Genomic DNA, 13,264 nt, shown 5'->3' on the forward strand with positions numbered 1-13,264 from the left:
AACTTTCGCTCATATGGCCGTTTCGCTTCGTTTCAACGTGGACTACGTTCAGCCGCAGCTTACGAGTCTGTGCATCTGTTTCGGCCCGTCGCATCTAGAGGAGACCCAGTGATCGGGAATTACCCCAGACCCTCGGATCTGTCTTTCCTTGCTGAATTAAATATAGAATTCTTACAAGATAGGAGAACCGAATTCCACGCTCGTTCTCGCTTATAGTCATCAACAGTTATTGTTATCCGTTCCACCCCTTTCCACATCCTCCACCATGGGCAACACTTCCACAAAAGAGTGCCGCCCTCATTATGAACATGGCGCGCGACATTCGCGGGGCGGCTCCGCGGTAGACTACGAACATCAAAGGACTTCCGATAACGCACGTACGGGCAGTTCGTCGCGAACTCTACTCAACAACCGGCCCGAACTAGCAATTCTCGGCCTCACATCGGATAGGGACCAACCATCAGTAGAACATCGTCGTGAGACGCGACAAGAAAGGGAGGCTCGGAAGCGAGAAAAGGAAAACGCCGCCAGAATAAAAGAGCGTGAACGAAGCATGAAGGAAGAACATGTCGATGGCGCCTATCTGGTAACACAAGGAGTCTATGTTGGCCCTGAGGATTACAATAAGGCGATTGTCAGACAGTTGATGGTATGTTTTCCGTTGCGGACATGATAGTGGCTACGAATCTATTTATTAACGTTGCATTAGATTGAACGGCGTCTTGCTCCGTTTTGGAAGGGCCTGAACGATTTTTCGGATTCATGGACGGAACATCAACTGATGGCTGCCGCTCGAGGAATGCCAATTCCAGCACCTGACGAAGTTCCTCCTGAGCTGGAGTATAAAATACCTTCCAAGGCTCCCGAAGAGAGACAGATTTCTGACAGAAGCCTTAACACCCTCATGGTCCCGATCACCTCGAGATCCCAGTCTTACAATTCGGATACCTCCTCTATCAACCGGACTATATCACCTGCACGATCTCCTGGTGCTCTGAGCCCGACAAGCTCCTTTTTCCGAGGCCGTGCCAAAACATTGGCGTCTCTAACTACCTCCTCTAAGACGAATGTCACAGAGATGGCACCTCGTGAAATTCAGCTTCCGAAAGACCCTTTTGTTAATGGGCAACCGCTTGAAGCATACCTGTATAAGGATGCATCTGAGTGTCCCATTTGTTTCCTCTATTATCCCCCATACTTGAACAAGACCAGATGTTGCGACCAACCCATCTGTTCGGAATGTTTTGTCCAGATTAAACGCCCTGACCCCCACCCTCCTGAACACCACGATCCCAACAATTCGGAAAATAACCAGTCAAATGAACCAGATGGACAGCTTGTCTCGGAGCCTGCTGCATGCCCCTTTTGCGTACAACCGGAGTTTGGCGTTACTTATTCACCACCTCCGTTTCGCCGGGGATTGGTCTACGCACCGAATGCCAGCGCCCAAGCTCTTGCGAATTCCTCGGCTGCCTCTTCGGCTTCATCGTTGGTATCTGGAGGTGCAAATCCAACGACGAGACGACGTGCCGTGTCAATATCTGCTGATTCGCCCAGTGTTATCACTACCGACAAAGTTCGTCCAGATTGGGCAACTAAACTCGCTGCTGCGAGAGCCCAGGCTGCTAGAAGATCTGCGGCTGCCACAGCACTTCATACCGCTGCTTACTTGATAAATACTCCGGGAGCCTCTGGCGAGCCTAGGAGACGTAGCATGTTACGACGGACAGCAGGCCAAGATAGCCCTATAAGTCGAACGGGATCCCCACATATCAATGCCCTCGCATACCTGGCGGAACGACGAGCCATTGCAGACCGCGAAAATGAGTCTCCAGCGGATGGCTCCGGTAACCGTGCTCCTGGCCGCACTAGCTCTCGCCGCAGTAGGATTGATGAATTAGAGGAAATGATGATGATGGAGGCCATCAGATTAAGTTTGGCAGCAGAGGAAGAACGACGTAAAAAGGAGGAGAAAGAGGCGAAAAAAGAAGCTAAACGTCGGGGAAAGGAGGCCAAAAAGGCTGAAAAGCATGCAAGGAAGTCTGGACTTTACAGCAACAACCCCAGTAATATTGCGTTAAACGTTCCGTCCAGCAGTGCAACCACTCAGACAGCGACGAAGGCGAACCTTGAGCTCGATAAATCCTCGAATAAAGGCAAAGGTGTGGACCGTTCGGAGGCTAGATTGGGTGCGGTGACGGAGACCAACCCTTCAATCGAACCGTCAAAACTTGCTTCAAAGGACACGAACTGCGAGCAAACTAGTGCGACAGAGGGATGTGACAGAAGGACTCATCTCCGACACGTCTCTAGCGCATCGTCATCAAGCTCATCGCTTGTTGAGTCTGCCTTTGGAGAGTCAATTGGGTCCAGGACGCCGCATAACGGGTCGAGCTCGAATCTAGCGCCGATTCATGGGTTCAGAAGCCTCGCTGCTATGATTGATGACACGACCCCTAGCGAATCCGCTGAAAATACGAATCATCCGGGAAGCTCAAGCGACCAAACAATATCTTCAGCGGTAGCTGAGCAGCCTGACGATCCTCTAACAGCTGAGTCAGGTCGGCCTACGCCGCTCTCCCCTCCTCCTCTAGACCGAAAAGACACCCTTGGCAAAGAGGCGGATATGTCTTCAACGGAAGTACTTCCTCAATCAAAGCTTGGCACTGCAAGTTAAGAAAAAACTTTGTTGGGTATTGAGTCTCGTTTAAGCGGGTATTTTGAGGCGAGTTCGCTACGCCAATGTGCTCTGGTACCGTACCTTTCATTCATATAGCGTACGAGTTCTATACCTCTCATTTCTATGCTGGTTACCAACTCTAGGAGCGCGATATGTGTTTAGGCGAGGCAACAGTCGTTCTTCATTCCTTTTGTATCCTAGTCTTGCTACATTGTTTGGGAATATTTAAAGCGCTGACGGGGAGTTTTCTCGGTGAGTGGGATTTCGAGCAGAGTGGTATGTTTTCTCTTGATAGTACCTGTTTGCATGGAGGTTTTGAAATATGTGGATCAAGTGCAGTGTTTGGTCAAGTCATCATATTCATCAATTCATTCCTCTCTCCCATGTAGTAGTTCAGAATCTCTAGGATTTGCTATTGATAAATGTATTGGCAGCTGCTGCATCACCATCCAGGTAGTTTTGCGTTCTTCACATAAATTATGATATATCTGGTTCTTTCTGTTGCCTTCACTCAGGCGGTGCATTCAACATATAAAAGTTACTCTTATTTACCTATGGAGGCTGGTGGGAGAAGCAGCATCAGACACGTTCCTGCTGCTTAGTCGGCCGTGCTTAGTCGCTCCTGTTGTCGCAGCGACCTCTGCGGTTCCAATCAGAACTGAAACCAGGCAGCTTCCCAGGCAGATGCTCCTGACTTGGATCTCCAAGACGATGACCCAGCAAGAAACAACATCACCAGGGCCCAGAGACAAGTGGTTTGTTTGAGATAAGTTAAGAAGCCTGGAATATGGAGCCAAGAGCAAGTGAAGGTAATCGCCCCTGAAGTTAACCAGGTGTTGAAACCATTGGCTTGTTATGGATAGTGATGGATGGCTTTACTGATTGATGGAGAACTAGATGGCGGACTGGATGAACGACCAGAAACATCTCTTACCTCAAACGGCGATGGCTTGAGAGAGGCTGATAATAGCAGGTCACCATCATCAGACTGTAATCATCACAATCCCCAGCGGAGCAAATGCCAGCAGAAAGGCCTTCACAGCTAACATGCATCTTGATAGATCCCTTACGGCAGCCGCGAATCATGACTGCGGCAGAGCTGCATTTCGAGATGGAAAAGGAGCAAGAAGCGCGAGTATGGCCTGACTAGACTCGGGTCTTTCAACCAAGTTTGTGCCTAACATGGCTTTTCCAGGTCAATCGCCTTTCGCGAGAATTGAGTCAATTGCACCAACAAGCAGCCTCAATTATGTCCGGTGCATCCTCAAGGTCTGCCAGTTTGAATGACCCACAGGACTACGCGCCTCTTTTTAATCCGAGATCACGAAACCCGTCATCTTCCTCTTTCGGTATACCCAGTTTTGCGGTTGGTACGTCTCTGACGAGCGTCAGCGGTATCACTCCGCCGCGGGATAGCGTAGTCCTCCCTCGTCCAGCATTGGATCATCACCGTGGAAAAATCAGCCGGGAACCCTCTCTTACGTCTCCGGGGCTGTCGGGCACCTCCTCCCCTGCGCTGATGTCGTCGCTTCAGCGACCTGGAGAAAAACCCATATCCTCGAATCATCCCAGCCCCAATAATCACTTGGGCTCTTCGGCGTTTCGTCCTTCCCCGACGCTCACGGACGACTCTCGGTGCGGTAGACTCCCGTCGTCCAGTATAGCGGCCCGCTACGAAGAAGCAACTGCTCGTAAAGCTGAGTTAGATGCCGCAAGGAGGGAGAATGAGGTTTTACGTCGTCGAGTTCGGGAGCTTGAGATGATCCTTGGGCAATACAGGCGTTCTAGCCCTACAAGACAGGCCAGCGGCTCGACAAGGATTTCAAGTCTTACCGTCAGTTTAGCAGACGCCTCCATTGACGACAATCATTGATATGGTCCATGTGGTCGGGTTTCTAGTATCTTTTTGAATCGTGTTAAATATCATTATCATCGCCCCAACGGGAATCAATGGACTTCGCTGAGTGGTTGAAGGGCTTATCGATGAAATATGCATAGTCTATACTGCCCTCGCCCATGTTAGTTGTCGTCATCCGTCAATGCAGGATTGAAATCTCACCACCTCGTCGTCGTCGTCATTGTGTGGTTGATTGCTCCTGACGTAGCCGTGTACCATCCCAGCTTTTTGATATGGAGGGGTACTCCCGTCGTGTTTGACTGGGCCGCATTCGAAACTAGCCAATCACAGCCCGCCAATCGAGCCAGGCCTTGCTGTGGCGGTGCAAGCTGGCTGCAGCCAAGACATTACGTCACCTGTGGCACAGCGGGCTTCACCCCGCCATCATGTGCTGATTGATTACGTCAACAGGCGTCGCGATGTCCTGGTCGACTCTATAAAACCTCCGGCATCGTCTGCTCAAGGGCATCGTTTACACGGATCCAAGCTTCAAAGTTTTGTCCTCCTCTTCATACAAAAGAACTACTTACAAAGCGATTGTCATTATGTCTGCAGTCCACGTTTCCAATATTTCGTCTTCCACAAGTGAGAAGGAGGTGCGGGACTTCTTCAGCTTCTGGTACGGCATAGTCCCTATTGCTTTTGCAAGGCTTAAACAACACTGACGGTGCTTATAGTGGAAAAATTACTTCCCTCTCACTCACTCCATCCTCTGGTGATAAGGATGCCCCGCAATCTGCAACAGTGAGCTTTGAAAAGGAAACGTAAGTACGAGGCAGATACTACACAAACTAAGCATTTGCTAACGGCCATCGATAGAGCGGCAAAAACCGCTCTCCTGCTTGATCAGACCCAACTAGGGCTCCTCATCTGTCCACGTCACTTCAGCACGCTCCATCGACGAAATCGCAGGGGACAAGGCCGCCGATGCATCAGAAGCCAAAGACGAGAACAACAATACCTTGGAGCAAGAGGACAAGCCTCGCTCCAGAATCTTTGCCGAATATCTTGCCCAGGGCTACGTTATCAGCGACAACGCTATTCAAAAGGCCATTGAGATCGATAAAAAGCACGGCGTGTCGAGCCGCTTCCAGGCTGCGTTGGCCAACTTTGACAAGAGGTACCACGCCACTGATAAGGCCAAGGGTATTGATGAGAGCTACAAGATTTCTGAGAAGGCAGAGCGTGGATGGAAAGGACTCAGTTCGTACTTTGAGAAAGCTCTTGATACGCCAACGGGTCGCAAGATTAGGGATTTCTACCTGAATAGCGATAAGCAGGTGCGGGATATTCATAATGAGGCTCGGCACCTAGCGGATATGAAGCGGGAGAAATCGCCAACTGGCGAAGGTGGAGAACATTCCACTTCAGCTGGAGGTGAATCTGCTACTACTGCATCTGTCCCGGCTGCTACTGAGTCCAAGACTTAAAAAACGCGTATCTTTTTGTCTTTCCTCCTCAAACAGTTCTTTTTTCTCTCAGACTGGGCTCGTTTCGGTACCAAATGTTATGAATGAGATATGGCCCTTTTTATGTATTAATGATAACATTTTTTTTTAAAGGAAAGTGTCATTCGAAACTAGTTTTCAATTATCACAAGTCTCAATTCATCAAGATCTCTGGTATAATTCTCTCAGGTAACTTGCTGGTTAAATCTTAGGCCCCAGAAATTCCCAGGCCAACATAAGGATCATATTATCATCCCATAAAACATAACAACCCAGCCTAACAACAAGCCCAATCAATGAGTTTTCCCCTTCGCTACCTCCGCCAGTGGATGCACCGGGTTGCTCTCTAGCCCTTCAACTCCTCCATCCGATGCCTTCCCCTGTGCCTCGCCTCCCATTTCCTGCTTCGTCGGCTTCGCATGCGTAGTGTGTGCAGAAGGATTGAATATGCCCCCCGCGCCGTTTTTCGTTTCCGCTTGACCAGACCAGCCAGGGAGGTCTGATTGCTGGGGCCCAGTCTGTCGGGAGGGAGAAGGCGATTGGCGGCCTCCGGACATGGTAGATGTCGGTATTGGGGTTGTTATATAGAGTAGGAAGACGGTTGTATTTGTGGTTTTTTAATGGAGATGTATATGTATATCAGCTTTTTAGAGGTAATGGACTTTGATTTGCAGTTTGATGTCGTAAGTTGAACCCCTCTCGAGGCATAAGCTGAATAAATATACCCTACTCCATACAGTCGCCCGCAAAGAAACGTCTTCCAAGTTTTTTGGATAGTGACAAGAGCCCACGATCGCGCCCTGGACCTCAAGTCAAGGTTGATGGACGATTTCATCATGATGACGTAACCAGAGCTTGTCCAGGTGTGGCGGTGCGCCGAATCGCCGGATTAATTTAATCCCGCAATTACCCGCTCAATGCAAACCTCAGCTGAAGACAAGGGGTATTCTTATCCCAGGAAGCGAAAAATGTCGGCTCGACTACAAATTCTCAAAAGCAGCAATTTCAACCAAGGAAGTATATGGTATCAAATAGGGCCCTGTGCCCGCCATTCTGGATAGCGGTCCTTTTCAAAGCCCAGCTCATTTCAATATGTTAAAAACTGTGTTAAGAGCAAAATAAGAGAAACGAGATATTTCGAGACAAAAAGATTAACTGTGAGGAAAATAACAACAGTCATCGAGTTAAAAAGTCCATCTTTGCGTATCCTACCATACCCATTCATCCATTTCTATTCCAGTAGATTGATTAATGCTTTTTTTGTTTTATCATGTACCTCCGTTAGCCTTTGCAAGCTCGGCATTGGCAGCTTCGGCCGCTAGAGCCTGCTTGTCCGCCTCGTCGACTACTCCTTGGATGATCTGCTGTTCCTCGGCATTGAGGATCTTTGTGAGATTCTCGTACAGGTGAGGTTGGCTCTGTTGAAGGTCTGGAGAAATCGCAATCAGTAACCGGCGGAGATTTATTCTATAACACTGTTACTCACTTAATATGGATGTTTTGAACACGCTATACGGTTCAACTTTGTCTAGCGGAGACTCCAGAAGGCTTTCTTCGTCCAAGTCGTCTTCGTCATCGTCTTGGAGCGCCGATAATTTCCCCGCCTAGAATAAACATCGTTAATCAGACCCGTATATAGAGGTCATCCGGGCCAAGAAGAAACTCACTTCCCGATTTAAAAATTCAATATATGCGGAGCCTTCATCTCCGAAATCGCCGTCTCCGCCGTCTCCTTCATCTTGGTCCGTCCACTCTACCTCTCCGTTCCAATCGTTGTCAGACTCATCGTCTTCGCCCGTTTCATCAAATTGCATATCGGATGCCTTTGAAGCTTGGTCTCGGACTATTTCGTAGTTAGTACCAAACGAAGCAAACCGGTCGTGGATATAACAGACGTTTTATGGCAGCGGGCAAAGTTTGGAACAACCTGCTGATCCCTTGAAGAAGCCTGGGCCAGCCTGGCTGCACGCTCGCAGGCACATCGTCCGCCCTGAGCGTCAACAGGGCACTTATGGCCACAATGGATAATTTCTTATCATGCACCCTCGTGAAACTGTCGATGTTCGAAAACCAGCTACTGAAAAACTTGTTGGTCCATCCACTGCTCTCAAGCACTTGAAGAGCTAATATGGGGTTATAGTAAATGGAATTGATCACCATCTCCATGAGGTGGATCCGGTAAGACTTTGTCCGAGCTTCGTCGTTGGCCAGAATTGGCATCGCGAGATTGATGAACACAGGGATATACTGGTTCACATGTCCACGAAGATTAAGCATGATTGCTTCGGCAAGCTTGCATGCGCAGATTCTATCCACGCCTCCTGTTTTCCCATCACTGAATATATCTTCCACCATACTTACAATAGCTGCTAGATAGTCAGGGTTTTGTATTAACATTGCAGACCCATAAGTCACATAGTTATCAAGGGCCGGAAGCATGTCTAACCCCGAGTCAGCCACAACAAATTACGAAGTGAAGAGGATTGCTTCGAACCTTCAAGATACAGTTCTGCTCCCGTCTTGAAAGTCTTGTGAACTAAAACAAAAGCCTGCCACATGGTTGGAGAAATGGATTTCGCCGCGTAGGTGCAAGAATCGATAATCTCAAAGATCTCATTGTATAGATCTAGGGGGGTATTAGCTGGGTTCTCAATATGGCTCCAAGTGGAAAGCAGACAACATACCATAGAGTTTGTTTTCGAGAGTAATGGATATTATTGGCATCAGGATTGTTTCCAAATGAAGCAGCACATCCGGGGTGCTTTCCAGCGTCAAAATGAGAGTGCCAATGGTTTGCAAGACACCTAATGCTGTGATACTCTTGTCGTCCAAGAAATCACCGTATGTCTCATCCTCGCCTTTGGTACTCCTTCGGTCAAGTAGGTCCCGAATGATGCGCATGTAAGTGTCGCGTAGTTGCTCACACAATGCAACGGCGAAAGGAGTCAACTCAGTCGAGAAAACCTCAACAAAATCTTCCATGACATTTGCCAAAGCGTCAACATCCACTTCGTTGGCCAACTTAAGTAGTTGTTGCATGATCTGTGGGATGTTGGTTTGCATTGACGTGCGGATAACGTTGTGACGAATAAGGGGCTGCAATGCGAGTGCAGCTTCAACTCGGACCGGTAAAGCAGGATCCGCTAGAGCATCCAGGATGTTTCTGTAGATAGTCATCAGATTGTTGGGATCCTGGAAATCGAGCTGTTCAAACTTCTCCAGGGTGTCGCAAGCACGGGCACGAAGATATCCATGAGGGCTGCGGAACTCTGGAAAGACATGGCGGACGAAGAAGTATTCCACTTGGTCCGCGATGGGGCTCTTTTTCCCCAAAATCACAGAGGCGAGAGATCCAATCATACGCAGAGCACCTTCTTTCTCCCGCGGCTGCTTTTGATCATCCGGCGCAGATTCATATTTGCTGACGACACTATTGACGAATGTGAGAATCGAGAATGTCTGCTTCTTTCGGATTTTCGTGAGCGCAATTAGGAAATTTGTCGCAGCAGCATCTGGAGCAGATACTTCCTCGAAATAGTTCAATTTACGATGGAGATATTCCGCTGGGTCAGAATCAAACATCTCAATATCTTCATCGGTCTGACAGAGGAGGGGGAAAATAAGATGTGCCACCAAGTTGTCAATATGCTGTTTCAAATGATCCCACACAGCTTTCGGCTTGACACACTCTTCAAGGAATACCAGGGTAGAGGACAGGGCAGGTTTGCTCAACCACAGTCCTCCCGATACCCATTTGTCCACTTGTTGGAGATATCCCTTCAAAATCTCTGGAGCAAAAGTCGTCAAGAACGTTTTGGCGTATTGAGAGTAATCCGGCTGGTTGGTCTTTCCAATGCCGAAGGGTTTCCGTATCTACGTAGAGAACAGCGTTAGCCAAGAGCATTGACATGAATTCGGGCTCGTTTTTCTATACCTAACAAAAAGGCGGTTCAAGTTTGCGTAAGCCCATTTCTTGGATTTCCACCAATGGGTAAGCTCCCGGTTAGCAGGGTCGTCTGTCATCGAGCAAGCCGGGGGGGCTTTGTCGATTATTCGTAGGAATAGTGTACACCAGTCAACGGTCGCCTGGTGTGTCATTAGGTGCGAAGGTAGCTCCATCTACGACGAGGGTCAACAAGCCTCGCTTTTTCAAAATCTGTCGGGAACAGAAAGGAAACATAAAGGCTCACATAGATGGTATGCTTATACGCTTTCATCACGGCTCGAAGCATTTCTCCTGCTTCTTCACTTTCCTCGTCGACCAATCGAGAGCCAATATTTAGCAGCTGAGGGAACGAGTGATTGACTATCTCATCAAATTCCGCCCGTTTATCATCCTCAGACGCCTTATAGCTGTACACTCGACAAATAGCAAGCAAGCACTGCAACCCAGCAAAAACCGAACTGACATCGCTGCCATTGAGTAACTGGAGGGTGATATCCATGAAATCTGGCCATTTCTGCGGAAAGTCATGGTTCAGGATCTTCGAAAGCATAGGAATCAACTGTGACCTGATCGGAGGCGGCGACGATGCGAGCATAGGCAGTAATCGGTTTCGCAAGGGCCCTCGCTCCTCCTCTGGGATGGGTGTGTGGATAGAATGATCCTCCTCCGGCGACCATCCTCGTATAACTCTATTTTTCAAGTAAACGACAGCTGCAGAAAGTCAGAATGCGAGTGACTGCGGATGGGGCGATGGAAAGACGGGTTATTCGTCATACTGGATAGTCGAACAGCCTGGTCCTGCTCGGCTTGGAGAATATCACACAGCGCATTCGGGAAACCAGGTTGGCTCTCAGCCTAGATAGCAGCAGTCAAATCCATTAGCAAGGCTGAGAGTCTCGCGAGCACAGCACTGGCAACCCCGTTGGGAAACGCACATATTTTAAATCTATTTCGGCCTGTCGCCGAATTTCCCCGTTGGCGTCGAGAGTCGCTTGAATGCGGTCCCGTAGACCTGCCACATCCATCGTTGCGGACCTGATAAAGCCCCAGCACCAGGGTGGAAGCGATGAGTTAGGATGTCAGATGAGGACTGGAAGACTGGGCCTCATGCACGCTCAGGCTGGAATAAGCAGACGACCAGAGGGACCGTCGATTTGAAGGAAGCAGAGTTCTGGGGTCAGAATTGTCTGAATGCACAGATCGGCGGGGACAAGGGTTTAGAAAAAAAATAATTGAGTGGTTCCCTAAACTTATTTCTCCCTACCCGCTCAGGCACCTTTGCCGGCGGCCACTCGCGCATCCCTACCAATGAGAGCGCCAGACAGTGCAAGAAATTCTAAATCAAATTCTACAGGCTGCTTGATTTCTCGCTGTTGGCCTGCCACTGTCAGTGCATGGCGCGACACGCCTCAGCAGCAAGAAGCTGTTCCGCTGGTTACACCTGAACGAAGGCGACTACCGTCACCCCGTGGAACGAGAGAAAGAGTCAATCCGACTTGATGCCTCTCTCTCTGCGTCTTACGGAATCCAGATTCATTTCAAGCGTGCCCATTCCCTTGCACAGAGATCCCTGAGTAGGGTTGAGGCCCGAAGGTTCCACTGATGACAGCATTGCTATGTGGAAAAAGGCCATAACGGCAGATAATAAGCCTACATATAGAGGGAGGCGGCAAAGATGACGTCCCGCTTGATCATCTCCTGCGCCGTTTGCATCTTGGTGTATAGCGAAGGGTCTCCCACGAGTTTCGCGGCATTCTTCACTTCACGACAGGTTTCATCGAGACGAGAGATTACCCGCACGATCGTGCCCTCCATCACATCCGTTAGGTCGGTGATACGGTTGAATGACATCCCCCGTGCCCATTCATAAACAACCTCCACAAGGTTGAATCGTGGTTTGCTTGAAAAGTCCCCTGCATCTTCGCTGGATAATATCACCTGGTGTTTTATCTGGATATCATTAACCTTCTCAGAGATGGCAATTATGGTTTCTTTGCCCTTTTCCAGTCGAGGCGTCAATGTCGGGGTGTTCTCTGTCTTTTCTTCGAAAACAAAGGCTGACAGCAGAGCAACGATCTCTTCGGGCTCATACTCGGCTAGAACGTTCTCGAGTATCAGTTCCGTCAGGACTAATTCATCGGCTGAGTGAATCTACAATTGCATCACCAGATTAGCTATCGTTATTCCCAAACTTCTAGGAAGAAATGGAGCTCCTGACCTCGCATGCGACTTTGCCCTTGAGCTGCACCCTACCTGCGTCATCAACAAAGCCAAGGTCCTTTAAAACCTGGATCCGTTGCTCATAATCAGGCAGCAGTTGTAGGTTCTGATCTGACATCAACTGCTTCAATTGCGATATATTTTCCTTCACCTGCCATTCATCATGTTGCATTTCGAACTGCATCTTCACGTTAGCGTTCAAATACGAGGCCATGTCTCCAAAATTTACTCACATGTTTCAGGAATTGGGGGCATTGGAGACAATGGCATGATTGAGCAACCTCGAGTTGCCTCGGGCGTTCATTTAGCACTTCAATGACCTGTAATTCTTTTAGCCGTCCCCAATCAAGCTCATCCCATTCCGGCTTCTCCCACGTCGAAGTTAAAGGTATTAGCTCTTTACTCGCGACTTTCAACGACTCTGAACAATGCATTTAGTTAAATCCACCCCCATGTAGTGTGTAGAGAATCCCACCTTTCTTGGTATTTAGACTCCAAGTTGGACCAGTAAATTTCACTACCGCTGCCGTGACACATTCTAGGTCCATCAGTGGGATTTTGCAAGCCTTCAAATGCATCTCTGAAACAGAAGTCTGTAACGGCGCAAAATAATGCCGGAACATAGGTAGGTAGGGTAAGATGTCACTGGGATTACGGGCTGGATTAAGTGGTCCAAATTCAAAGACATGAAGTATGGGAGTAGCACCGCCGGTGACACCCTCTTTCACGAGCATGCCAACCGTTCGTACCCCGTTCTGAACCAAAATTTATTAGCACGGCGACCTATATGAGCAGAACATATGCATACCTTTCTATATACCACCACCCGCTTCGCAGCAAACAATCGCCTACCCGCTGGAGAAGCTAGAAGCAGCATATGAAGTCGACCAGTCAAGCGTTCGAATTCAACTGAAGGCATCATGGCACGTGTCCAAATCAATATCACAAATGGAGCACGGCTCTCGTTTGATCTTCTCGAGCGTAGCTTCGGATACTTGTACCTTTTTCTGATGCTCCGGGTAAGAGAGCTGCGTGGCATTCTCACTAAAACTTCGCCTTGATCATCTCCTCAT

General features: G+C 48.8%; 5 protein-coding genes across 5 annotated transcripts; 3 read left to right on the forward strand and 2 right to left on the reverse strand.

Annotated features, from left to right (window-relative positions):
- Positions 1–265: 265 nt before the first annotated feature.
- On the forward strand, positions 266–2,677 carry UREG_01656 (uncharacterized protein; the record flags this gene model as incomplete). Its single annotated transcript, XM_002542094.1, has 2 exons — positions 266–649; positions 710–2,677. The coding sequence occupies 2 exons, from the start codon at positions 266–268 to the stop codon at positions 2,675–2,677; spliced, it is 2,352 nt and encodes a 783-aa protein (XP_002542140.1).
- A 1,087-nt stretch (positions 2,678–3,764) lies between these two features.
- UREG_01657 (uncharacterized protein) lies at positions 3,765–4,553 on the forward strand (the record flags this gene model as incomplete). Its single annotated transcript, XM_002542095.1, has 2 exons — positions 3,765–3,815; positions 3,876–4,553. The coding sequence occupies 2 exons, from the start codon at positions 3,765–3,767 to the stop codon at positions 4,551–4,553; spliced, it is 729 nt and encodes a 242-aa protein (XP_002542141.1).
- Positions 4,554–5,122: 569 nt separating this feature from the next.
- On the forward strand, positions 5,123–6,007 carry UREG_01658 (uncharacterized protein; the record flags this gene model as incomplete). Its single annotated transcript, XM_002542096.1, has 3 exons — positions 5,123–5,196; positions 5,255–5,321; positions 5,438–6,007. 3 exons carry the CDS (start codon positions 5,123–5,125, stop codon positions 6,005–6,007), a joined length of 711 nt encoding a protein of 236 aa, XP_002542142.1.
- A 1,286-nt stretch (positions 6,008–7,293) lies between these two features.
- On the reverse strand, positions 7,294–10,996 carry UREG_01659 (uncharacterized protein; the record flags this gene model as incomplete). The annotated part of the gene is made up of 10 exons (XM_002542097.1): positions 7,294–7,454; positions 7,512–7,629; positions 7,693–7,868; positions 7,921–8,466; positions 8,520–8,651; positions 8,710–9,898; positions 9,965–10,021; positions 10,216–10,682; positions 10,748–10,826; positions 10,907–10,996. 10 exons carry the CDS (start codon positions 10,994–10,996, stop codon positions 7,294–7,296), a joined length of 3,015 nt encoding a protein of 1,004 aa, XP_002542143.1.
- A 625-nt stretch (positions 10,997–11,621) lies between these two features.
- On the reverse strand, positions 11,622–12,405 carry UREG_01660 (uncharacterized protein; the record flags this gene model as incomplete). The annotated part of the gene is made up of 2 exons (XM_002542098.1): positions 11,622–12,122; positions 12,190–12,405. The coding sequence occupies 2 exons, from the start codon at positions 12,403–12,405 to the stop codon at positions 11,622–11,624; spliced, it is 717 nt and encodes a 238-aa protein (XP_002542144.1).
- Positions 12,406–13,264: the final 859 nt, after the last annotated feature.

Source organism: Uncinocarpus reesii, genomic scaffold (assembly GCF_000003515.1).
Source record: "Uncinocarpus reesii 1704 scaffold_1 genomic scaffold, whole genome shotgun sequence".
Taxonomy (NCBI): domain Eukaryota; kingdom Fungi; phylum Ascomycota; class Eurotiomycetes; order Onygenales; family Onygenaceae; genus Uncinocarpus; species Uncinocarpus reesii.